This window comes from Cibotium barometz, chromosome 18, assembly GCF_041138505.1.
Source record: "Cibotium barometz isolate CiBa-2024 chromosome 18, ASM4113850v1, whole genome shotgun sequence".
NCBI lineage: Eukaryota > Viridiplantae > Streptophyta > Polypodiopsida > Cyatheales > Cibotiaceae > Cibotium > Cibotium barometz.
The window spans coordinates 23255721-23280202 of record NC_141063.1 but is presented as its reverse complement, the minus strand read 5'-3'; the positions used below and the strand labels follow the sequence as shown (position 1 = coordinate 23280202).

The window sequence follows — 24482 nt, the reverse complement described above, 5'->3', positions numbered from 1 at the left end:
TTGGAAGGGGAAATCGGCTCCACCCACTTGAGTGGGCCCCGGGTGTGTACGAAAAAAGTAGGAAAAGTGATGGCGCACACAGAGATAGGGCAAGGAGGGCGGAGAAGCACACACGGTGGAGTAGGGCACCTTAAGGATTTCTTTTAAAAACCTTCATTTACATCGCCGAGTAGCAACAAAAAGATTAATTAATTAATGCGAAAAAGATCTTGGTAGCATAATAATATTACATTAACAAAAATCCTTTATTCAACACTCACCCTCTCCAATCCTCACATTGCTTGGCACAATATACAACCACATTACCCCCTTGACTACATTCAAAACCACTTGCAGCACAAGGAGATTGACAGCAGCTGTGCAATCTGGGGAAAAGAGCTTTCTCATGCATCCCACTTTCAAAAGACCTGTGTGAAGTTGGCCCTTTCAACTGCCATGGGCAACTACAATCCTACTCACTTCATATAAGTTGAGCCTTTTTCAGATCAGCAACAACTCCTTTTTCTTGTCCCTTTTCTGAGTACAAAACCTGCACCCACGTTGATAAAGTCACATGAGTATTTTATTGAGCTTGAATAATTTGAAAGAATGATTTCAGAGGAAAAAGGGCTCTCTCTCCCCTATTTGGATACATTCCTGTCATTTGTACTTAATGGTCTCATGTAGTACACACACCCTTCTCTCTTGGTGTGTAGATGTTAATGAAATCTCCCTCTCTCTCTCTCTCTCTTTTCTAGGGGAGTATGAGGATCAGCAGTGGCAGTCCTGTTTTCACCTCACCTACGCTCAGTACTTACAATTGTCAGACAGAATGAGGCGGCCCGATTTATGAGGATCTGCATTGCTTTGCCAGGAGCAAGGACATTACATATTGCAGTTTGCCTTTGCAAAGGACTTATTGAAGGATAGCCAATTCCTTATAATGGAATTTGCCTAACAACGACTTTCAATGCCCGAATAGGCAGTCGATAGGTGCATATGTACAATAGAGTATCCCGACACAACCTGTTTGTCCTCTGCTACCACTTCCATGGAGTTGAAGCAAGGCTAAAGGCCACCTAAGCTATATGCATGACAGACAAAAGCTTTGAGCTATCCACTTGGCTTGCTCACTAGAGATACCACTGTCCCCCACTATACCTCGTGGACGCGTTGGGCATTCCCAGCTCTGGCCTACAAGACAGACCAATTGTTACATACCTAGCACTAACCCTTGGGTCTTGGATTTATTAAATCCAAGGTTATTGGCTATTTAAGACTGGACTGTTATTTATAGCGGCAATAAGCACTATATAAGTGAGTCTTGGCTTATTATTGATTCATTGTGGTCTGGACCTAGACCAAGAGGTTTACTCCTGCCATGGCCATGACGGATCACGCGCAGTCTTGCCGAGTGCCCCTATGGGCAGGCACTGGTGGTATGGGACGCCAAGGCTAACTGGCATAGACCCGTGGGAGTGGAAACTTAGCCCCTAGCTCGGGGCACGTTTGCGGATGCAAACCTACGGTTGGGTGGTGAGCTTGCCTGCGCCCCTTTTATTTGGTTCCTCTAATCTTGTTTATGCATGTATTAGGTGATCCTTGGGAGGAGTCCCTTACACCAATGCTCTGATACCAATGTTACATGCGAACACATGGACACCGGTCTTCTTGTGCTTTGATTTGCCTCATGGTAAACCTAATGTTGTGATAACAATGAAACATGCGAAGCGGAAGCATGCTATAAGTGCCGCAATGAATGCTAATTAATGCTAATTAGATGCACAAAACTGAAAATGCACTTGAGCTTGTGTTTCAACCTAATCTACTGTATATGCATTAACTAAAAGAATGATCATGGATATTTACAATTCTGAATTCAGATCTTGACTAGATCTAGTCTTGGATTTGACTCCTGCTAACTTGCATTAACTGCTAGTGATGAGAGCTCGGTACTATGAATTCATATTGCAGAAGCCATGGTTAAGTTCCTCGATGGTTCTAACTTCTAGTAAAGTTATTCATCCAGATGGTGTCAAGGCTGACTAGATCGTTTAAAAGTCATCTTTAACAGCAATGAGATAGCAGTACCATGAGTTCTTATTGCACAAGCCATGGTTAAGATCTCCAATAAAACTATTCATTTTGATGGTATCAAGGGGGAACAGTTCTAAGAAAAAGGCCATTCACCACTTAACTCACAGACTTGCAATTTTCAACTTTGAAGTAACAAAATGCCACATACAACGCTGAAAATACCTTGTCAATAATACCATAATCCACAGCCTCAGGAGGACTAAAATACTTTGGCCGTCTGATATCTTCTTCAATTTTTTCCTTTGAGTGCCCTGTATGTCTAGCATAAAGTGCAACCTGCAATACCATCACCTGCATTAAACTGCTGCTGCAGAGCACTGAAACCTTAACATGTTCCCAAAAAGAACCTTAATGTTTCATAAACAAACCCTGCATGGGCAATCATCTTACGAATGCCAAGAAAATCCATGAAACCAACTTGGGCAACATGTATAAGGAGGTACCAGTTCATTTTTGACATTGCGAACTTCTCTGCGTGCAATATCAATGTCGGTAGCTTGACCTCTGAATTGCGCAATTGGCTGGAAGAGATAAATGTATCAGAACCTGAACCCCACTACACTATTCAGACTCTTCATTCTCATCAAAGTTAACACAAATACCTGTTTAATCATGATTGTGGACGATGGAAGAGCTGCACGATTTCCTTTAGAACCAGCAGACAGAAGCAGTGCAGCTTCTCCCCAAGCATTGCCAACACAAAGTGTGAAAATAGGAGGCTTCACATACCTGTTAGTCAGCATTCAATTAAACAGTTACACCTCTCTCGACCATCGCAAATCCAATTCCTCCCACCTAACACATACTTTAAATCTTTTCTTCAATATTTAGTGCAAAAAAGCACCAAGAGGGTTAGAGGCAGTGATTCGAGACTAAATTTCAAACAGTATGAAGATCAATCCCTTGGAAGACATGATTATGAAAACACAACTTAATGAAGAGAGAGAGAGAGAGAGAGAGAGAGAGAGAGAGAGAGCACTAAATTGGGTCCCAAACGACCCACTTACGGGCCCCCATCTTTTTGTGTATTTGCTTGTATTACTGGATTGCCCTAAGCACATCAATGATTTGCTTGACCTTGTGGACGAAGCGCCGGCTGAGTTCCAGGCTAACTACCAGCATCGACTTGCTCACCCGAGCTGGTTCCTTGCTTCGCAGGCTACAGGCAGATGTGTAAGACTCCCTAGCACTTCTGTCTTGCAAAGTTAGCACTCCTTGGAAGTTGGCATTGATCTCTACTGCTGACGGGTTCAGGTCTGCTCTTCTTCAATAATCTTGAGATGCGAAATGAGGCAGCCAAAGTGTCTTTTTTATAGTTTCCTACGGTAGGGGACCCATTCATGTACTCAATCAGTCCCACAGTTTTTACACTTACCCTGATTCATGCTTTTTTTCCATGAATCGGTGTTAAGTCTTGTTCTCTATGGTTGGATTAGTGGGAATGTTACTGTGATCAAATCATATTGTGCCCATAGTTATGGTACACACAGATTTGGAGCTGATTTGGGATTACTGCAGAGAGTCCTTCTAGTCACCTCCTAAAAGGGGGACGAGTCGACAGCCGGCTGTGGGGGTACGCATGAGTGTATGCAGGGAAGCGTGGAGAAGAGGCGGAAATGCCTTTTGTGTAGAAGAGAGATAGAAGGCAACTGCTGTGAGCTCTGTTCTGGTCGCACAGTAACCTTGGTTGGGGCTTGGGTAGCCGGCATGTCTGCAGAGGCACCCACATGCATGGGCGGTCCCCTCACATGGCTCATGTGTGGATTGGATGGTGCACAATAGCGTGCACAGAGATGGGTTTTGATGCACTGAAGTATCTGCAGCAGAGAGAGAGGGACTGCTTTTGTTGCGTGCTCTGTGGACTGCACAGCAGTCCATACAGGGGCTGCCCTGTAGCCAGCCATGTGCAAGATGGACCCAGAGAGGGCGCCTGTGTACACACGTGGCTGGTCAGAGTAGGCACCCATGTATGGGCAACCGGGTGTGTGGCGTAGGCACACTACAAGTAGTGCGAATCTTAATAAGCATGGGTATGGCCAGTCCAATGTTTTTTTTAGCAAGTTTGTGCCTGAAAGGGATGAAACAAGTTGCTTTTGGTGCATGTGAGCCTTTTTTCATAAAAGAGCCACATGTGGGCCTTTTTTAGTAAAAGAGTGTGCTTTCCCAATTTACCCTCAAGTGGACTGCGGGCAGCTGATCGACCTGTTTTGGGGCTGCTTTTCTGCAGGAAACACACATTTTTACTTACATGCTCTAATCACCTTGCTTCTCTATCATATTTAGGCTTTCTAATTTGCTTAAAAGCTGCAGTTAACCTTAAGTACAGATTAGTGCTAACCATCTCTGCACTATTAGGTGGTGCTTTTTGGTGTAAAATAAGAAGAGTATATATAGCATGTACATTAGTCCATTGGTAATGATGCTATTTTTGGGTATGCGTATTCCATGAGAGTTCACTATGTGAATGATGAAGACTTTGGTGGGATTATGCGAAAGCTAGCGGATGGTCAAACACTTAATCATTATTCCTTGAAAGAGGGATATTTGATGATGGATACACAGTTATGCGTAACCAAGGATTTGAGGCAAAAAGTGATTGAAGAGTCACATGCACCACCTTCTGCAGGGCATAGAGGTATTTCTTCTACTACGCAAGCATTGGTACGATACTTCTATTGGCCTAGCATGAGTATCCAAATGTTTTGACTTGTCAAACGGTTAAGTATAATCGTCAAAAGACTCCAAGACTGCTTATGCCTCTACCCGTGCCCAAGACTCAAGAGGCCATGGGAAAGTATAACGATGGACTTCATTTTTGACTTGCCGAAGTCAAAGTTTAGAAATGATGGTATTTGGACCATTGATTGTGGACAAATTCAGTAAGCAAGCTCATTTCATTCCAATAAGGAAGACCATCAAAGCAAACCACATGCCAAGGATTTTTCTAGCACAGGTGTTCAAACTTCATGGAATGCCCAAGTCTATCGTTGGTGATCAAGATCCCAGGACCACGAGTTTATTTTGGAGGGCATTGTTTCATAATATGGGGACGAAATTGGATTTTTCTTCCTCGTATCATCCACAAACGAATGGCCAAAGTGAGAGAGCAAATTCAACCGTATTGGATTTGTTAAAGTGCTATGTGGCAGAACAAAAAACGGAGTGGGAGAAGTATCTTTCACTAGTAGAGTTTGCCTATAATAATACAATGCATAGTTCCACAGGAAAGGCACTATTTGAGGTTGTTTGTAGCAAAGTTGTACTACCACTTGGCACCACTTCTAAGGACTAAGGTAGATCTTTGGCAGATGAGTATGTCAGAGATTTGGATATGGATTTTGCACAGGTGCGGACAGCCATAGAGAGGTCAAGGGCTAAGCAGAAAAAGGCTGCGGATAAGCATAGAAGGCGGTGGAGTACAAGGAAGGCGGTTGGGTATTGTTGAAGTTTGAGAAAGCAAGCTTCGCAAGAAAACACGGGCAAAGAGAAGGTTTATCCTAAGTTGTCCAACAAGTACTATGGACCTTTCCAAATATTGGAAAAGATCAACGTATTGGCTTTCAGACTAGTATTACCCGATCATTGGAGGATTCGCAATGCTTTTCATGCGAGTCTCCTAAGAGCTTATTAGGGTCCCGAACCTTCGGAACCAGTGAAGGAGGTGTGACATGTGGAAGCTTCGAGGGAGATCAGTAACTTCAATGCTCAGAAATCAGCAATAGTTCATGACGAGAATAACGCACAAAACTGAAAATAGATGTGCAGAAAATATATATATATATATATATATATATAGAGAGAGAGAGAGAGAGAGAGAGAGAGGGAGGGAGGGAGAAGAGGACACAGTATTGGGTCCCGAATACCCTCTGTAGGGCCCCCACCCACGAATGGTGTATTTGCTTTTATTAGACTGAAGCAAAATCTGAAAATAAAAGACTGAACCTAAACCTTCTTAGCTGAGGATAATCCTCTGCCCTTGACCTTCAAAATCCACCCTTGTGTTAACTCCTCCTTGGCTGTCCAGGCCCCTTGAGTAGCTTCAGCACTTGGTGAAATATGAGATGATTGACCTGAATTATGGCTGGGCTTTATATACCCCTTCAGGTTGTTGGTCGGCTGTCCAACAGGAGTCGGGTGGCAGAAATATTCTCCACGACTGGGTAAAATAGCCACTTATGCTAAATAATCAGCATTTTCACACTTTATGAAATATGGCCACTTGCGCATGCATCTGTTGACGTCCAAGGGGCTAGGAAGGCTTGGGAGCCTTCCTAGCCCCTTGGGGTGGCTCATAGCCTTCCCCATGTCCACACTAAAAGCAAACCTAAGCCTTGGGGTAACTCTATGGGCTGGCCCCATTTCCACATGAAAACCTACCTACTCTACATAGATGACATCTGGTCGCATACTGACATCATTCCAGAGGGAGACTCACAGCGCGGACTGGCATTGCTTCATGTGCAGGTGACCTCGGACACATGGAGTAGAACCCTGGCTGACTCGTCCTAGACTGGGCTCACATGGAACCAATTTTCCACTCCAGTTCAGCACCTTCTTGTTCAGATATGTCCACATGGCATCCACGTGTGGGACGCGCGTGACATCCCCTTCTGCTTAACTTGACGGAAGCTGCATAGCCTCCAAATAGTCCGTCAATAAAGCCGGATAGTCGTCGAAGAACTCTTTGTCAAGCCATACTGCTTCATGGGTCCCTCGGTCCTAAAACTTTTTAAGGAACTGTCTTTGTCTTCGGCCTCAGCCATGCTTAAAGCGGTGCAAAAGGATTTGTTCTGGAACCATCGCTTCAGCTTCATCAAAGATATCTGGTTCCGCTTCGTCTTTCACTTCCGAAGGGATCGGACCTGCATATGTGTTGGAATTAGGGTTAGGGTTGCAACAATGCATACACACACACAAGATAAAGAAGCTTGAGAGCACACAAACTCACTAGATTAGAATGAACAAATGTGTGCCAGATACGTTGCTCCAGATACAAAAGATAAGCACACCCCAAAATGAGTAGATAAGAGGGTGTACATACGCACGGGAGAAAAAACTTCCTAGTGAGGAAAAAAGTGCCCCGACGGTCCTAAGTGTGTTCACACATATCACTACCATATAATGCACTTTTCACGAGGAAGAGCCTTCGTGAATAAATCTGCCATGTTGTCATGTGTAGGCACATAGACCAAGCTGCTCTCTGCTCTGCAGAGAGTCTTTCTCTGACAAAGTGGTAATGCACCTCAATGTGCTTAGTGCAAGCATGAAACACTGGGTTTCTCGCAACTGCTAATGCGCTTTGGCTGTCAATGAAAATCGTAGTGCTAGACAACTGTCCAACACCCAAATCAGTAGTTGGACATGCCGACCAATCTCTACCTCGTGACGTCCCATACCGCCATGAAGCTACCCTCGCAGGCCTTGAGACTGCTGCCGGCCTTGGCTGCATAAAGCAGATGCACATCTGCACTAGATCCAAGCTCCTGACCATAGAGCTCTCACAAAGACACGCGAGACTCTATATTGACTAACCTTGGCCACCCTCTTATAGGCTATTGGCCGGTCACCGGGCATCCACACTTGGACGCCCGCCCGTCCATACTTGGGTGCCCGCCCGTTAGTCTATCTCTAGCCCAACTCGCCAATCAGCTTGCCTAGCTCCAAGCTTCCCCAAACCTCGAAGCTAGTCTTGTGTGCGTGTAGCACACGGTAGATACACACTGTGCACATGACACTTGCCCTTTCTTTTAGGCTTATCACCTTCTTTCTCTGCATCCTTACCTGAGGATTCTGATTTTGGCTCATAGTCACCATGCAAAGAAGCTTTACCTTTGCCTTTCTGATTAGCAACAAAGGCTTGGTCACCAACTCGCACATTAGATCTGTTTTGCCTAGACTGCTCTTCTTGCAAGAGTACTGAAACCAGCTCATCAAATGTAAGGGCATTTGGATTTCCCTTCATCATGAGTCTAAGGGTAGAGGCAAAACTCTGATAAGAATCTGGCAATGCATTGAGAACTGTGGGCACCAATGTTCTGTCAGGATATATCTCATCCACACTAGCAAGTTGCTCCTTAAAATCTTTGATCTTGGTCAAGAAGCTGTTCATTGAGTCTCCCTTATTCATGTGCTCAGACTCCAACTATTTGTGCAGATATGCAACACGTGCTTCATTGCGCACCTGGTATAATGCAGCAAATGCATCCCATGCCTGTTTTGAAGTCTTACATGACCAAATATGAGGAATAATGCTTCGCTTTACAGAAAGTGCAAGCAATGCATGTGTCTGTGCATCTCTTCCATCCCATCTCGTTTGAGCAGCGGTGGGAGGTACTTGTGGTACATGTGGAGGAGCCACATCTATATCAGATTCTACTTCAGATGTACCTGCAACACCTGGTTGCACTGGTAGTTGTGAAACAGGACAAGTTTCACTACCACTGACCACATTCCAAAGACCTTTAGCAACCAGTACATGCCTCGTCATATAGGACCATAATGAATAGTTAGTCCCATCAAGTTTATCCTCAGCAGACAACATGTTGAATACATCACTACTACTAGCCATGACTTTCTACCAAATACAAAATCTTTCAACACGCTGCAAGTACTCAGTATTTTCATTGAATGCAACCCTGGATGGTTGCCAACTGACTCAATCACCTGCAAAGTGTATGAAAAATAACAGAGAGTAGAGAATAGAGTGTTACTGGCAAAAGTATGATAGCCGATAATGTTGAAGACACTGTAGATGCAGTTGCACACCAAATCTTTGCCGCTACACAGCCCAAACACCCAAAATCGAGCAGAACCAATCCAAAATGACGCCTCTCCAGAATGTCTGCAGAAACCTTACGGTGCCCAAAACGCGCCCGAATCGCACCACAGACCCTGAAAACTTTGTATACTTTCTTTACATCACACTACAGTAGACACCTTCTTCTCCTAAGAGGGTATCTCAATCGGAGACAGAAAAATAGGATCGTGAGAAGGGAGACAGACTACTAGATCAAGTGTCAAGGAAGCTAGCTCTGATACCAATTGTTGGAATTAGGATTAGGGTTGCAACAATACACACACACACAAGATAGAGAAGCTTGAGAGTACACAAACTCACTAGATTAGAATGAACAAATGTGTGCCAGATACAAAAGATAAGTACACACTCCAAAATGAGTAGATAAGAGGGTGTACATACGCACGGGGGAAAAAACCTCCTAGTGAGGAAAAAAGTATCCCGGCGGTCCTAAGTGTGTTCACACACATCACTACCATATAATGCTACAATATGGTTTTAACCAACTGATATGGAACACATCGTGCATAGTCCAACTCGGAGGTAGCTTTAACTTCATTGAAACCTTGTTAATCTTTCTCTGGATGGGGAAAGGTCCGAAGCTCCTGAAGGACAGACAACTTTGGGCATCGCTTGCCCACCTGTTTCAACCGTTGCTTCATGATCCGAAGATAAACCCAATCACCTTCGGAAAACTTCATATCCCTTCGGTCTTTGTTGGCCTGTCGAGTGTAGGCCTCCCGCGCTTTAGCAAATGTAACTTGGTTGAACACAATGCTAATCAATACACTTAAATACACTAAGATTTAATGGACACTTGCTCAAAATACAAGAAGTAAATTGCTAAATTGACAAGAGACACACAATGAGCCGGAACGGCCGACCCCTCCCTCAAATAAAGTATATTGATCTTGGGAGAATCAAGTATATAGTGTCATGGGCATTTCTGACCATATTTCCATACCAATGCATATGAATACAGTATTACAAACAAATGGTTGTCTGCAACCCACACTACCCTCTCAAGTGCCCATGTTCCCTACCATCTGCTCTCTATTGTTCCACCAACACATGGTAACAACAATCTGCAAGAGAGCACGTAGGACAAGAGAACACTACACAGGGTATGTGATCTTGTAATCCGGTTCCTCCCTCCTGATACTTGCTCCCATATTTAAGCATAAAAGCTTACCAATAGCAAGTAGAGTCGATGACAACGGAAGTCTTTGCGATGGAAGTCCTTGGAGTGTTGAGATCTTTGATTTGTCGCCTTTCTTCGCGACAAAAGTCTTCAAGAGGATGAAGGGAACCTTGGGAAAGTTTCCCCTATGGTTCAACTCGAGAAAGGAAGACTGAAATTAGGGTTTTCAGCAAAAAGACCAGAAATTACAGCAAAAATGAGAGTTGTTTTGCTGAATTTCAATCATTGCATGGACACCAGTCCGATGTACATACATGATAAGAAAGCACGGGTGGACCAATTGGGTGGCCAAATGGTGACATTTCCCCCGGCTCTAAACAGTTGTCCGCAACTGAAAAGCATCCAAATATGTCTGAAGCACATGCGGGCAATCTCTGAAGAACTCTTCATCTACCCATTTAGCATCAATGGGAAGATAGTTCTTAAACTTCACAAGGTAACGTCTCACAACTTTGCGTGCAGCAAGCTTGCGTTCCTTGTGATACACAATCTGCTCTGGCTGCAAGATCTCCTCAAGCTCATCCACTTCTCGTGGATCCTCAATGACCATTTCACTAGGCTCCGGCCCTACATACTTGCGAAGGAGACTCACATGAAAAGCATTGTGTATGTACCAATGACTAGGTAATGCCAATCTGAAAGCCACTTCATTGATCTTCTCGATCACTCGAAAAGGCCCATAGTACCTGGTTGCAAGCTTAGGATATGCACCCTCTTTGCCAAGCCTCTTTGCAAGTCTTGCTTTCTCAAATTTCAGCAATACCCAATCATTCTCTTTAACATCCAATTGCCTTCTATGCTTGTCGGCAGCCTTTTTATGCTCGTCTTGTGACCTTGCAATGGCTGTCCGCACCTGAGCAAAAGCAATATCCAAGTCTCTTACATACTCATCAACTGCAAATATCTCATCCTTTGTGCGAAGGATGGGTGGCAAAACCACCTTACCATAAACAATCTCAAACGGGGCCTTTCCTGTAGATGCATGCACCGTGTTGTTGTATGCAAATTCCACAAGCGGTAAGTACTTCTCCCAAGAAGACTTCTGATCTGCCACATAACATTTCAAGAGATCCAACAAGGCTAAATTTGTAGCCTCACTTTGCCCATCCGTTTGAGGGTGATAAGCTGATGAGAAGTCCAATTTGGTGCCCATATTATCAAATAAGGCCCGCCAAAAGAGACTTGTAGTCCTGGGATCTCTATCCCCCACAATGGACTTCGGCATTCCATGATGTTTGAACACTTGTGCAAGATATATTTTAACCATATGCTCAGCTTTGATGGTCTTTTTGACCGGCAAGAAATGAGATTGCTTCCTAAACCTGTCCACAATTGTCCAAATTGCATCATTGCCCTGTTGGGTACGTGGCAAATCCATAATGAAATCCATTGTAATACTTTCTCATGGCTGCGTGGGAATAGGCAATGGCTGAAGCAAACCTAGGCCTTTGGCCTATCAAATTTGACTTTCTGACAGGTGATACATGCACGTACATGTGCCTCTATGTCCTTCCGTATACCTGGCCAAAAGAAATACCGCTCAATCATGTGCGTAGTAGACATTATGCCTCTATGACCAGCATATGGAGGAGCATGGCACTCATCCAAAACCTTGTGCCTCATGTCAGACACCACACATAGGCAATTATCTTTCATGAAATAACTCTCTTTGATCACATATGAAGCATGTGCATGACCAGCCATCAAATCAGCCCAAATAGTAGCAAAATCAGCATCCGTATGATACAAAAACGCATGGTAGACAAGTCCCCATGAGAGGCAACCGAGATAGCTGCTACATACGGCTTTCATGACAATGCATCGGCCACTACATTCTTCTTTCCCGGGGTGTGCAAGATCTGAAAATGAAACATAGAGAGGAAATTGACCATCCTCATATGCTTCTCTGACAACTTAGTTTGAGTAAGAAAATACCTCTAACTCTGGTGTTCTGTCTTCACAGTGGAATCAGCCCCAAGAAGGTAATGTTTCCATATAGTAAGTGCATGAATTACAGCCAAGAGCTCTTTCTCATAAATGCCAAGAGAGAGCTCTGCATCATGCAATCTACGACTCTCATAAGCCACGGCATGTCCCTCTTGATTAAGGACAGCTCCTATGCAATTTTCAGAAGCATCACATTCCACACAAAAAGGCTTTTGCAAATCCGGAATGATCAACATTGGACCATGAGTAGTTGCATCTTTCAATTTGAGGAATGCATCTCTCTCTATATTAGTCCATTTGAACACGGCCTTCTTCTTTGTCAAATCATGTAAAGGAGAAGCAATCCATGCAAAGTGCCGAATGAACCTGCGGTAGTAAGAGCATAATCCAAGAAAACTACGGATCTCATGCACCGAACTCAATTCGGGCCAATTCCGAATTACATCAATCTTTGCAGGATCCATCCCCACCCCATCTTTGGACACAACATGTCCAAGATAATGTATCTCTGACAAGAAGAACTCACTCTTCTTTGCATTTATGAAGAGTTTATGCTTATGAAGCTCTTCAAAAACAATAGCCAAATGAGCTTTATGCTCTTCTTCGGTCTTCGAGAAGACTAGGATGTCATCAAAGAAGACACCTATAAATTTCTTGTACCCACGGAATATGTGATCCATCATTCTATTGAATGTAGCCGGGGCATTTGTAAGACCAAAAGGCATAACAAGATACTCATAAAGCCCAAATGCTGTCCTGAAAGCAGTTTTGTGTACATCTTCAGACACTACACGCACTTGATGATACCCACTCTTGAGATCAATTCGGCTAAAGCATGCCGATCCATCCAACTTGTCAAGGATGTCGTCTATGCGTGGAATCGGAAACCGATTCTTGATGGTAAGCTTATTCAAAGCTCTATAATCCACACACATACGAAAGGATCCATCCTTCTTTTGAACCAAGAGGACGGGTGAACAATATGGGGAAGAGCTTGGCTGAACCAAACCCTTCTCAAGAAGCTCATTCACTTACTTCATGATCTCTTTTTGGGATGCACTTACACGATAGGCTAGCCTATTAGGTGGTGAGCTACCCGGCACAAGATCAATGTGATGATCTTCCGATCGTACATGTGGTAACTCATTTGGTAACTCATCAGCAAAACAATCATTGTGCTCTTGCAAAAATTTCAGCCTATCATTACTAAGAGTGTTTACATGTACATTATTTTCCTCAACATGATCTCGTACAAAAATCAAGTACGCAAAAACACTCTTTTTCATTACTTTCTTAATTTGTACATGAGATACAAGGGGAATGGTATCACCCTCTTCACCAGCATCAATTACATGTTCTCGGCCTTTATGCATGAAGGTGATCCTGTTGGTCTTGTAAGTCTTACACGGATCAATACGTGTATGCCAAGGCTTTCCAAGCAATACATCACAACCATTCAAAGGCACCACAAGAAAATCCTCATGATCCACATAGCCTTGAATGTGTATGCGCAACTTGCCAAAAATAGGCAAGACCTGCACTTCTCTACCAACAAAGGCAGCTCCTGATTCAATTTGAGGACCCATGTCCTTCACTTCAATACCCAAAGCAGCTACCATCTGAGCGGATATGAAATTTTCAGATGCACAATCATCAAACATGAACAAAGCGGGCTGATCTTTGAGCTGTCCCCAAGCTTTACATACAACCCTATCTTTGCTATCATGTGAAGTGTTGCCCTGCACATCCGGAACCATATGCACATTAGGCTTTGATGCATTTGCATTATCACGCTTCTTCTTGTTTGGGCATGCCTTTGCAATATGCTCGGTGCTACCACAAGTAAAGCATTTTCCCTCACTCATATATTGCTTTTTCTGTTCCGGAGTGAGACCATAGTCTCTCAGTTTGAAGGGACGCTTCTTGGTAGTGTTATTTTGAGCCTTTGTACCATTTTTATCTTGGTTTTGGTCCTTTTTAGGTAGCTGTCCATCATTTTGCAGGTTTTGGACAGCCCTCTCTTTGCCTTGAAATGAGGGTTTAGCCTTATTGGATCGACTCAATTTGAGTTCCAATTGCTCGGTGGCGGTGGCGGCTGCGATTAATTGGTGTAAGGTATGACCAAGATACATTTGTAGTCCTGCTTTGTACACGGGTTGCAATCCCGATTGAAACCTTCTCTTCCTTTCCGCCTCGGTGACATGCATAAATGGAGACACCTCCAAAAGCACTTTCCAAAACTTTTGTACAAATGCATTTACCGATTCTCCCTCATTTTGCTTTACCCAATCCCACTTCATTGTTATCTCACTCAATGCATTGGGAGGCAAGAATTGAGCATAGAACCTCTCCTTGAACTCTTCCCATGATCTAACAGGATTCGGTGAGAGCTTCTCCGTGAGCCACCAATGGGCAGCATTGCCTTTCATGAACATGCTTACATGCCGGATCATGGATTTCTGAGTGATATCCTCATCACTGAAAGCAATATCAAACTGGGCAATAAAAGCAAGTGCCTTTGATACATCATATTCCCCATGATATGTGTCAAACTTCACAGATTTGTCTCCGCCTTTGAAGTCACGAGACTTTGATGCATGTGTGTGCATCTCAACATGTTTTCCCCCATGTTTGTCCGTTGGGACAGCCCCTATGACTGGTATCATTTTTGGACCAAAAGGTGATGCATAAGATATAGATACATGTGCCCTGTAAGCATGAGGCATGGCTGGCCCCTCAACATGCATTGATACATTTTCAGCCATAACTTCTCCCTCACGAGCACACTCGAAGGCATGAGTGGCATGAGAGATACGCGGAATACCTACACCAACAGAAAATTGCAGCCCACGTTGCATGTGTTGTGCATGCACATTTTCAGCCGGCAATGGCATTTGACATACATTTTGACCACTGCCATAAACATGGTATCCTTCACGGGCTACATAAGGTATTCCTGCATGGCGTGAAGTCACTGATTGTTCCTCTCCCATAGCATGGAGATTCATCCTCTTAGACATAAGTTCTTGTTCGGACACTTGTGGGGATTCCAAGACATGTGGGATGGTTGCCTTTTCTGCATAGGCATCCTCGGTACGAGCCAAGTATACACGTGCTGCATCCCTCAGTTGCATGTGCAACTCTTGGGCAATCATTGCCATTGCATGATCCATATAAGATTCAGATTTCTTGGCCTTCAAACGGTCATGTATCAATGGATCCTCGCGGTGATAGAGATTCAATTCTTCTTGTTGTGCATGGAGAAGAGCCTGCATACGAGTAAGTTCAGCCCTCAAGACTATGGACTCTTCTTCCTGCATCTTCTCTTTGCCACCACGGGACGACTGTCCCACATATTCATGTTCCCTATTGTGCACCACATGAGTTTGCTCATCCTGTAATGGAGGCATGCATTTCATTGTGCCTACCTCTTGTACTAGCATCTCCAACATTCATTATATAGCTGTCCATAATGTTCTAAGTGTAGAGATAGCTAGTGTTCACGGTGATCGTCTCTCACGATAGAAGTGAAAGAGAACCGTATGCTCTGATACCAATGTAACTTGGTTGAACACAATGCTAACCAATACACTTAAATACACTAAGATTTAATGGACACTTGCTCAAAATACAAGAAGTAAATTGCTAAATTGACAAGAGACACACAATGAGCCGGAACGGCCGACCCCTCCCTCAAATAAAGTATATTGATCTTGGGAGAATCAAGTACATAGTGTCATGGGCATTTCTGACCAGATTTCCATACCAATGCATATGAATACACTATTGCAAACAAGTGGTTGTCGATGTAGACTTGCAACCCACACTACCCTCTCAACTGCCCATGTTCCCTACCATCTGCTCTCTATTGTTCCACCAACACATGGTAGCAACAATCTGCAAGAGAGCACGTAGGACAAGAGAACACTACACAGGGTATGTGATCTTGTAATCCGGTTCCTCCCTCCTGCTACTTGCTCCCATATTTAAGCATAAAAGCTTACCAATAGCAAGTAGAGTCGATGACAGCAGAAGTCTTCGCAATGGAAGCCCTTGGAGTGTTGAGATCTTTGATTTGTCGCCTTTCTTCACAACAAAAGTCTTCAAGAGGATGAAGGGAACCTTGGGAAAGATTCCTCTATGGTTCAAGTTGAGAAAGGAAGACTGAAATTAGGGTTTTCAGCAAAAAGACCAGAAATTACAGCAAAAATGAGAGCTGTTTTGCTGAATTTCAGTCATTGGGAGTGAGTAGGAGTGTGATTAGCGCTTGGAAACACTCTTGGAAGCTTGAAAAACACCCTAGCAAGTTGGGTATGGCTATGGAGAGCTTGAAAATGGAGAGAAACGGTAAAAAAACAGAGTTTTTAGCCTCCAAAAATCTTCATGAAGAGAAAACACGAATTTTCTCTTAATAAGTAAGTGAATTGGGATCCAATCAGGTGAAGGGACATGGGGAGATGCCCATTTATGAGTAAAAGGGGAGGATCAGGTCCTGGACATTGAGTCTTGTCCGCCTCGGGACTTCAGTGAGTGTAAACTTGGAAGCGGTCATAATTTATAAGTGACTTTTGGGTGCCCAAACTTTAATGAAGTGGGAACACACTCACTTATAAATATTGGCCAAGTCCTAAGGGCTATTTGAGCCTAGATTGGGTAATACTTACCACCTGTTCACATGCCACACAACCATGTCAGCAGACAGTTTCACATGCACGGTTCACGGGCGGGCGTCCCCTTACCCGAAACTACACATTGGTCAAGCAAGCATGAAAACAATATGCAATTTCAATTGCAAGTAAGCACATAAAGATGCTATGCAATGCAACATTGGTATGGACAATCCCCGTTCATGAGACTATACTAAAATAGACGTGCTCTAGGCAAGTACACGAGGTACCAGACCCAATGGAACACCAATCCACCAAGCATTTCCAAGCATGTACACGGAGGCACAAGTCCCAACGGAAAGCCAAGTCTACAGTATCACATGAGTGGCATCTATCCCCGGAATAAACAACCGCCATGGACACCAATCCAATGTACATACATGATAAGAAAGCACGGGTGGACCAATTGGGTGGCCAAATGGTGACAGCCAACCTGTCTTTTACTGACTCCAAAATCTCCTCGTAAGACTCCGTCAATCTGTTCACTTCAGGTACTGAAGACAAGGTTCTCGTCAATAGCGACTGGAATGGTCTTCCAAACGCTGCTTCATATGGAGTCCTGCCAATAGCTGAAGAAAAAGAATCATTCAAAACAGCTTGAAGTAAAGGCAAATATGATTCCCACTTACCTTGCTGATCGTGGATATAACACTTCAGCACATCAAAGGCCAACTGGTTGTAGATTTCTGTCTGGCCATCAGTCTGTGGATAAAATGCACTAGAAAAATTCAATTTAGTACCAAAGTTATCAAACAATGCCCTGCAAAAATGACTGGTAAACTTGGCATCTCGGTTTAACACTATGATCCTAGGGATCCCACCAATCGGGTACCAATGCCGAATGAGCGAATGGGCAACATCTTCGGCGGTCACATTGACCCTGCATGGAATAAGCATAACAAATTTGCTAAATCTATCAACTATAGTCAAGCACTGAGAATTACGCTTACCCGGACTGGGAGACAGATTCGTGACAAAAATCCATCGATATATTGAGAGGGCAAAGAGTACGATGGGGATAAATCGCAAAGCTGTCAAGAAAGAACATAGCATTGGTAAGGAATCCACTATCTTCTTCCCACGAGGAGCTTTCACCTTTTGACAAATATCACATTATTGCACATATGCAAACACATCTCGCCTCATCTTTGGCCAATAATATTGCCGTTCTAACTTCTCCAAAGTCGAATTCATGTTCCAATGACCACCAGTAATGGCGTCATGGACATCATGGAGAAGAGCTGTCCTAAACGACTTCATGACACACAGTCGGCCTTTGTAGAAAAGCCAACCATCGCGTATCAAAAAGTGGCATGGTCCTGTAGCATCCACTGCCTGTTTCCATTGTGTACCGAATTCCTCGGAATCCGCATACGTGTGCTTCATGTCGTCTAGTCCCTTACCAACAAGGTCGAGTTTAGTGGTCTGAATCAAAGTTACCTGTCCCTTCCAGCTCAAAGCATCGGCCACTGGATTGGCCTTTCCTGGAAGGTACTCAATCATTTCACCAAATTGCTGGAATATCTGACTCCAGCGGTGCTGTCGGTCACTCCACTGTGCACTTGGCATTGTCCGAATCCAATGTAATGCTTGATGATCACTGCGAGCCTCAAAGTCACGGCCATAAAGAAAATGTTTCCAATGTTTCAAGGCCTGAATAACTACGAGGAGTTCCTGATCGTAGACCGAGTAATTCTTTTCTACGGGCAGAGACATGTAAGCCACTGGGTGGCCATTCTGTTGTAATACACCTCCAATTGCGACGTTACTCGCATCGGTGATCACTTGGAACAGCTCGTCCCAGGAGGCAAGCGCTAGACAAGGTGCTTCTGACAAAGCCACCTTGAGGTTCTTGAATCCGCTGCCTTTTAGTCTTGACACCCTTTAGTAGATCGGTGAGATCCACCGAGAGGTCAGAAAACTTATCTATGTGGGTGGAGTATACCTGGCCTATACCCACAAAGGATCTGTGGTACTTCCCAATTGACAATCTCGGCCACCTTGGCCGGATCAAGTCGAATGCCTTCTGCACTAATTATATATCCAAGGTAATGAACCTCGAACAAATAAAATTATGACTTCTTCTCAATGACATAGAAGAGCTCGTTGCTTTTCAACAACTTCAAGACTTTCTCCACATCAATGTCATGCTGCTCAACCGTAGCTGAAAATACCAGTATGTCGTCCAAAAATATGAACACACTTTCCAATCAATTCCCGGAACACCCGCATCATCATGTGGTTGAATAATGTGGCTGGGGCGTTCGTCAAGCCAAAAGGCATGACCACAAATTCATAGTGGGCCCGTTCCGTACGGAAGGCTGTCTTGGGGATGTCAACAATCCTCACTTGGTGGTATCCACTCTTTAAATCGAGTTTCGAGAACACCTTAGCTCCATTTGGCCTCTCGAGAATATAGTCTATTCGAGGCATCGGGAATCTACTTTTAATAGTCAGCTTATTGAGTGCACGATAATCGACACACAATCGAGAAGACCTATCTTTCTTCTTGACAAACAAGATCAGTGCTACAAATGGCGACACACTGGGACGGATGAAGCCAGATTGCAATAATTCTTGGAGTTAGCGGTCCAACTCCGATTCCATTGCCTTGGAAAGGCGATATGGGAACTTGCTCGAGGGTTCCGAGCCTGAAGGAGGTCAATCTTGTGGTCCTCTGGTCTGGAGGGGGGGAGCCGGGGAGAAAGATTGTCCCAAAGAAAAATCTTCAAGAACTTTTCATGGAGAGCCAAATACTTCTCGAAAGCACTAGCCGTCGTCTGGGTAGTCTGGATGTAAATCATTGCACAATGTACGCCTTTCTTGATCGCTCGTTTAGCCTGCAAGTGGCTTATGAGCAGAAAGTTCTGGATTCCTAACTCACACTTAATGGTCACAGGGGCGTTGGACACATTCCAGCTAATCTGGAAGGTGTGCTTGTCCCACTTGACATCACTAAGGAACTTGTGAAGGCACTGAATGCCCAAGATTATGTCTGCTCAAGAGGGACAACCATAAAATCACGCACAAGCTCTATGCCTTGAATGACTAATTGAGCACCTAGAGCTTCATACTTGACGCTCATCGTCATGCCTGTGCTAAAACGCTCAACTTGCTTGTCCACCGAAGTCAGGACGAAACGGGCACGCCGAGCGGCATGTTCCGTGACCACGTCCTCCGTGCTGCCACTGTCAAACAACATGACTCCTCTCTGGCCACCTATGTAGCCAAAGGTCTTGAGCAATTTATTGCGCTCATACTCCTGGTCATGGACGCCCTTCTGCTTATCTTCAAGCTCTCGGCTAATGATTGCTCCAACCGAAGCATTGGGATTGGAAGAACTAGGGGCCGCCACTGGGGTTTGTGTGAAAGCTGCGCTCATCACTAAAGCTGTGGAGGCTGGGGTCGCGGTCTTTGGAGTGGTAGTCTTCTTAGGACACTCGCGAGAAGTGTGTCCTTTTGTATGACAAAAGAAACACCTACCCTCCTTGAACTAAGCAATCTCCTCAACACTCAACTTGCCACCGATCTTGCCTGCCTCAGCTTTCTGGTCTGGAGTAAGCTTGGGCGCATTGGTCGAGTTCTTGGAGCCAGAGACTCTCCTGCTCTGTCCTGGGGAAGACCCTATCTAGTTTTGGCCTTTTCCCCCCGAGGTGTTAGCCTTGGGAGTAGCCGGTTGGGAAGTCTTGGGCTTTCCGCCATTGTGCTTCATTTTAGCCGTCTGTGCAAGCGAGAGTGCGTCTTCGAAGGTGGCTGGCCTAAACATACGCACCTCCCACTGGATTTGTGTGTCAAGGCCATAAAGGAATTACCCTTTCTTGTCCGTATCAGATAAGCCCAATTACAAACATAAGTTTGAAATTTTATTAGCAAACTGAAGGACTATTTGCGCGTTCTGACGTGCTCCCCTAAACTCGTCTTCGAGTCGCTCAAGGTAATGGAGCGGTAGAAACCACTGCTTAAGGTCGCGGACAAACTCGTCCCAAACATAAGCTACCATACCTAATCTAGTGTGGGTATGAGCCCACTAGGTCCACCAAGAAATGGCCACCTTCCAAGTACCAACTAGCAAAGATCACCCTGTCAGTATCACTTTTTCGAACTGCGGCAAAGTAAGCTTCGTATTGATGCAACCATGAATAAAGAGTTGTGGGGTCGTGTTTACCATTATACTTACTAAAATTCATTTTCTCGGGAAAATGATTTGAGGAAGCATCAGTCTTGCGTCCAAAGCCGCAAGGTATCGCTCATGTTCCACGCGTCGCATGCCATCCTCTTCACGTTGTCGAATCTCCATTGCACGCATCTGCAACTCAAGCATCGAACTTGGCTATATCGTGACCCTTCGAAAGGGTCCCTTTGTAGAGGATCTGGAATCTGGGAAACGGAAGAAGAGGGAGGAGACGGAAAACGCGGAGCTGGAGAATGGGTGCACTCTTCCAGAGCCAATATCTACGCCTTCTACTCTTTCAACTTGGTACTCTATTCTGCGATTGCTTGCATCATCTTTTGGAACATCTCTGGTACACTCATGCCTGATGTCCTAGATGGAATGCCTAGTGCAATCGGTCCCAAGGTTCTTGTTCTCTCTCGTCATCATAGCTCGCCATAGCAAGAAAATGCACTACCTTTCTGGAGCACAATCTAACCATCCACTGTGTGTGGGTGGGAGACTTCCGGAGGCTTCCAAAGGCTGAAACCAACCGTCCTTCGAGGGACAAGAGTCACTGCAAAAGGGGTGGGTGGTCCACCGGAGTCTTAAAACCAACCACGAGCGAGAAAAAAAAAATCCGGTTTGCTGAATCTTTACACTTGAAGTAGGCTCTGATACCACTATGGCATGCGAAAGCTTTGGGGGAGATCGGTAACTTCAATGCTCAGAAATCAGCCATCATTCATAACAAGAATAATGCACAAAACTGAAAATAGATGTGCAGAAAATAGAGAGAGAGAGAGAAAGAGAGAGAGAGAGAGAGGGAGAAGAGGACACAGTATTGGGTCCCGAATACCCTTTGTAGGGCCCCCACCACGAATGGTGTATTTGCTTTTATTTGAGTGATGCAAAATCTGAAAATAAAAGACTGAACCTGAACCTTCTTAGCTGAGGATAATCCTCTGCCCTTGACCTTCAAAATCCACCCTTGCATTAACTCCTCCTTGGCTGTCCTAGCCCCTTGAGTAGGTTCAACACTTGGTGAAATATGAGATGATTGACCTGAATTATGGCTGGGCCTTATATACCCCTTCAGGTTGCTGGTCGGCTGTCCAACAGGAGTCGGGTGGCAGAAACATTCTCCACGACTGGGTAAAATAGCCACTTATGCTAAATAATCAGCGTTTTCACACTTTATGAAAGCTGGCTACTTGCGGATGCATCTGTTGATGTCCAGGCTGCTGTCCAGCCTGCGCATGGGTGTGGGAATGCCTCCCATATCTGGCCGACTTGCTGGGTAGGGCTTATAGCCCTGTCGGCTGTATGGCCAGGCCCCTAGGGCTGGCCACCAGCCTGCCCAGCCCACACTAGGGCTGGTGGGCAAGGCCTGGGGCCTTCCTAGCCCCTTGGGGTGGCTCATAGCCTTCCCCATGCCCACATTAAACGCAAACCTAAGCCTTGGGGTAACCCTATGGGCTGGCCCCATTTCTACATGAAAACCTACATGCTCTACACAGTTGTCTGACATCTGGTCGCACACCAAAGACAGAACAACTGACATCATTCCAAAGGGAGACTTACAGCGCGGACTGGCAATGCTTCATGTGCACACAATGCACACCTGACCTCGGACGCATGTGCAGGACAATGCACACCTGACCACGGACACATGGAGTAGAGCCCTGGCTGACTCGTCTTGGAGAAGTCATCCTCTTCCTCCTCTACTCAAGAGGGGGCCCTTGTGTCCAATACCACCTCTACTCAAAAAGGACAGCAAGGGAAGGGGAACAACAACTCAAGTAATCAAGGCAAACCTCCCGCCAACAATACTAATCCCAAAAACCCTACCTCAACACCCACTGGAAAAATATTCCCAAAAAGAAGAGATTTTGTACTCATTGCCAAATGCCTGGACATGTTGATGATGAGTGTGTTTTTAAAGCCAAGGAAAATAGAGGCAACACCTCCAACACCACTAACTCGAACCGCCAAAACAACCAAGGTGGTAGCAATGCCCCAAATTGGAGATCAAGAGGGGTAATAATCCAGCACCTACTCTGCAGGGCTCCCCGCCAAGGACCCAGCAACAAGTCAATGGTACGACTTGGCTGAGATCCTCTCAGTGGCGATCCACTGGTCAAGTTGCTCAAGCCCCCCCCCCCCCCTCCCAGTCAGTTTCTTTCACCACCCCGGAAGAAATGTCTGATTGGTCTCCCCTTACACCTCATCCCGGCCCCTCAGCCAATATCGCTCAAGTCACATTTAAGATTGACTCTGGCCACTCCTCCATAAGGAAGAAGAAACAAAGGCCCAGACGAGGCCATCCGCGTGTGAAAGCCTCTGCTTTTATTCAGATCTGTCAATTACCTTACAATCCTCCTGTGCCCATCATTGAGGCCCACCCAACTCCACCGGATGTCTAATTTTTTTATCTGAGCCATCTTATGGTTCAGAGTTTCATCGGGTTCTTATGTGACCCGAGCTCCATCCGACATAGAACGACTATGGCACTTTCACTATGGTCATCTACCCTATGACACTCTACCAGTTATCTCGAGACCAATTAGTTGAAGGCATACCCAGCCTCAATCTGACAAAGAATGTCTGCCAGCCATGTCAAATGGGTAAGCAGCATCGCTCACCATTCCCACAACATGCTACTCATCGTGCTCAAGGAATCCTCAAGTTGATTCATTTCGAGTTGAGTGGCCAATCCCCAACCCGTTCCTTGAATGGATCTCTCTACTACATGCTAATCGTTGATGATTATTCAAGGCACATGTGGGTATATTTCCTAAAGCATAAATCCGACGCCTTCCAATACTTTTCCACGTGGGTTTGCTTCAAGGTCACCACGAAACGTTTCATTGCTGAAACGTTTCGTTGTCGAAACGATCTATTTTGGAATGAAACGTTTCAAATGTGGATAGGTGCATAATGAAACGGTAGATCGAAACGATATATGCATGACAATATGAAAATATATTGCTATAATGTCGCCATTGAAGAAAGGAGAGACAAAGAGACATAAAAGAAGGGAAGTGAAAGGCTTAAAAATATAGGGAGAGGCTAAACCATAGAAAAAATCACAACTTTTTGTTCCACATGAAACGAAATGGTTTCAGTGATGCGCACGAAACGTTTCAACACCGAAACGTGAAACGAGTTTCATGGTGACCATGGTTCTGTTAGTCACTAATCAAATGGGCGTCTCCATTCTTTGATGAGCAAGATTTACTTCGCCTTCCGCTGCCCATACCAACCGAACAAGAATCTCAGACCGTGCCACATGAACCCCATCACAGTCACCTACAACTTCGCCTCTTGAGGAGGCTTCCTCCTCCCACCAACAGCCACCCAGGGACCCTTTACCTCACTGGTACCAACAGACCATGCGTGATTCTAGCATGCTTCCCCATGATACCCCTTTGGATGGTCCTCGTCGATCCACCAGGCTTGCTCCTCGTGCCTCATTTGCCTCTGCCTTTTCCGCACACACTGAGGCGCATGATGAGCCAACATCGTGGAAAGATGCTATCAAACTTCCATCCTGGAAACAGGCTATGGAACTAGAACTCGAAAGCATTGACCGTAATGGTACGTGGTCCCTTGTGGATCGCCCTCGTCATAAGAAGATCATTG

General features: G+C 44.9%; 1 protein-coding gene across 1 annotated transcript in view; it reads right to left on the bottom strand.

Annotated features, from left to right (window-relative positions):
* Positions 1-234: 234 nt before the first annotated feature.
* The window catches only part of CLPR4 (CLP protease R subunit 4), a 37264-nt gene continuing 13016 nt past the window's right edge, over positions 235-24482 (bottom strand). The window contains exons 4-7 of the mRNA XM_086812334.1: positions 2679-2805; positions 2520-2597; positions 2239-2352; positions 235-529 (exon numbers count right to left, since the gene is read on the bottom strand). Of these exons, the coding sequence (XP_086668460.1) occupies positions 461-529; positions 2239-2352; positions 2520-2597; positions 2679-2805 (388 nt within the window). The 3' untranslated portion in view covers positions 235-460. The remainder of the gene's footprint in view (positions 530-2238; positions 2353-2519; positions 2598-2678; positions 2806-24482) is intronic.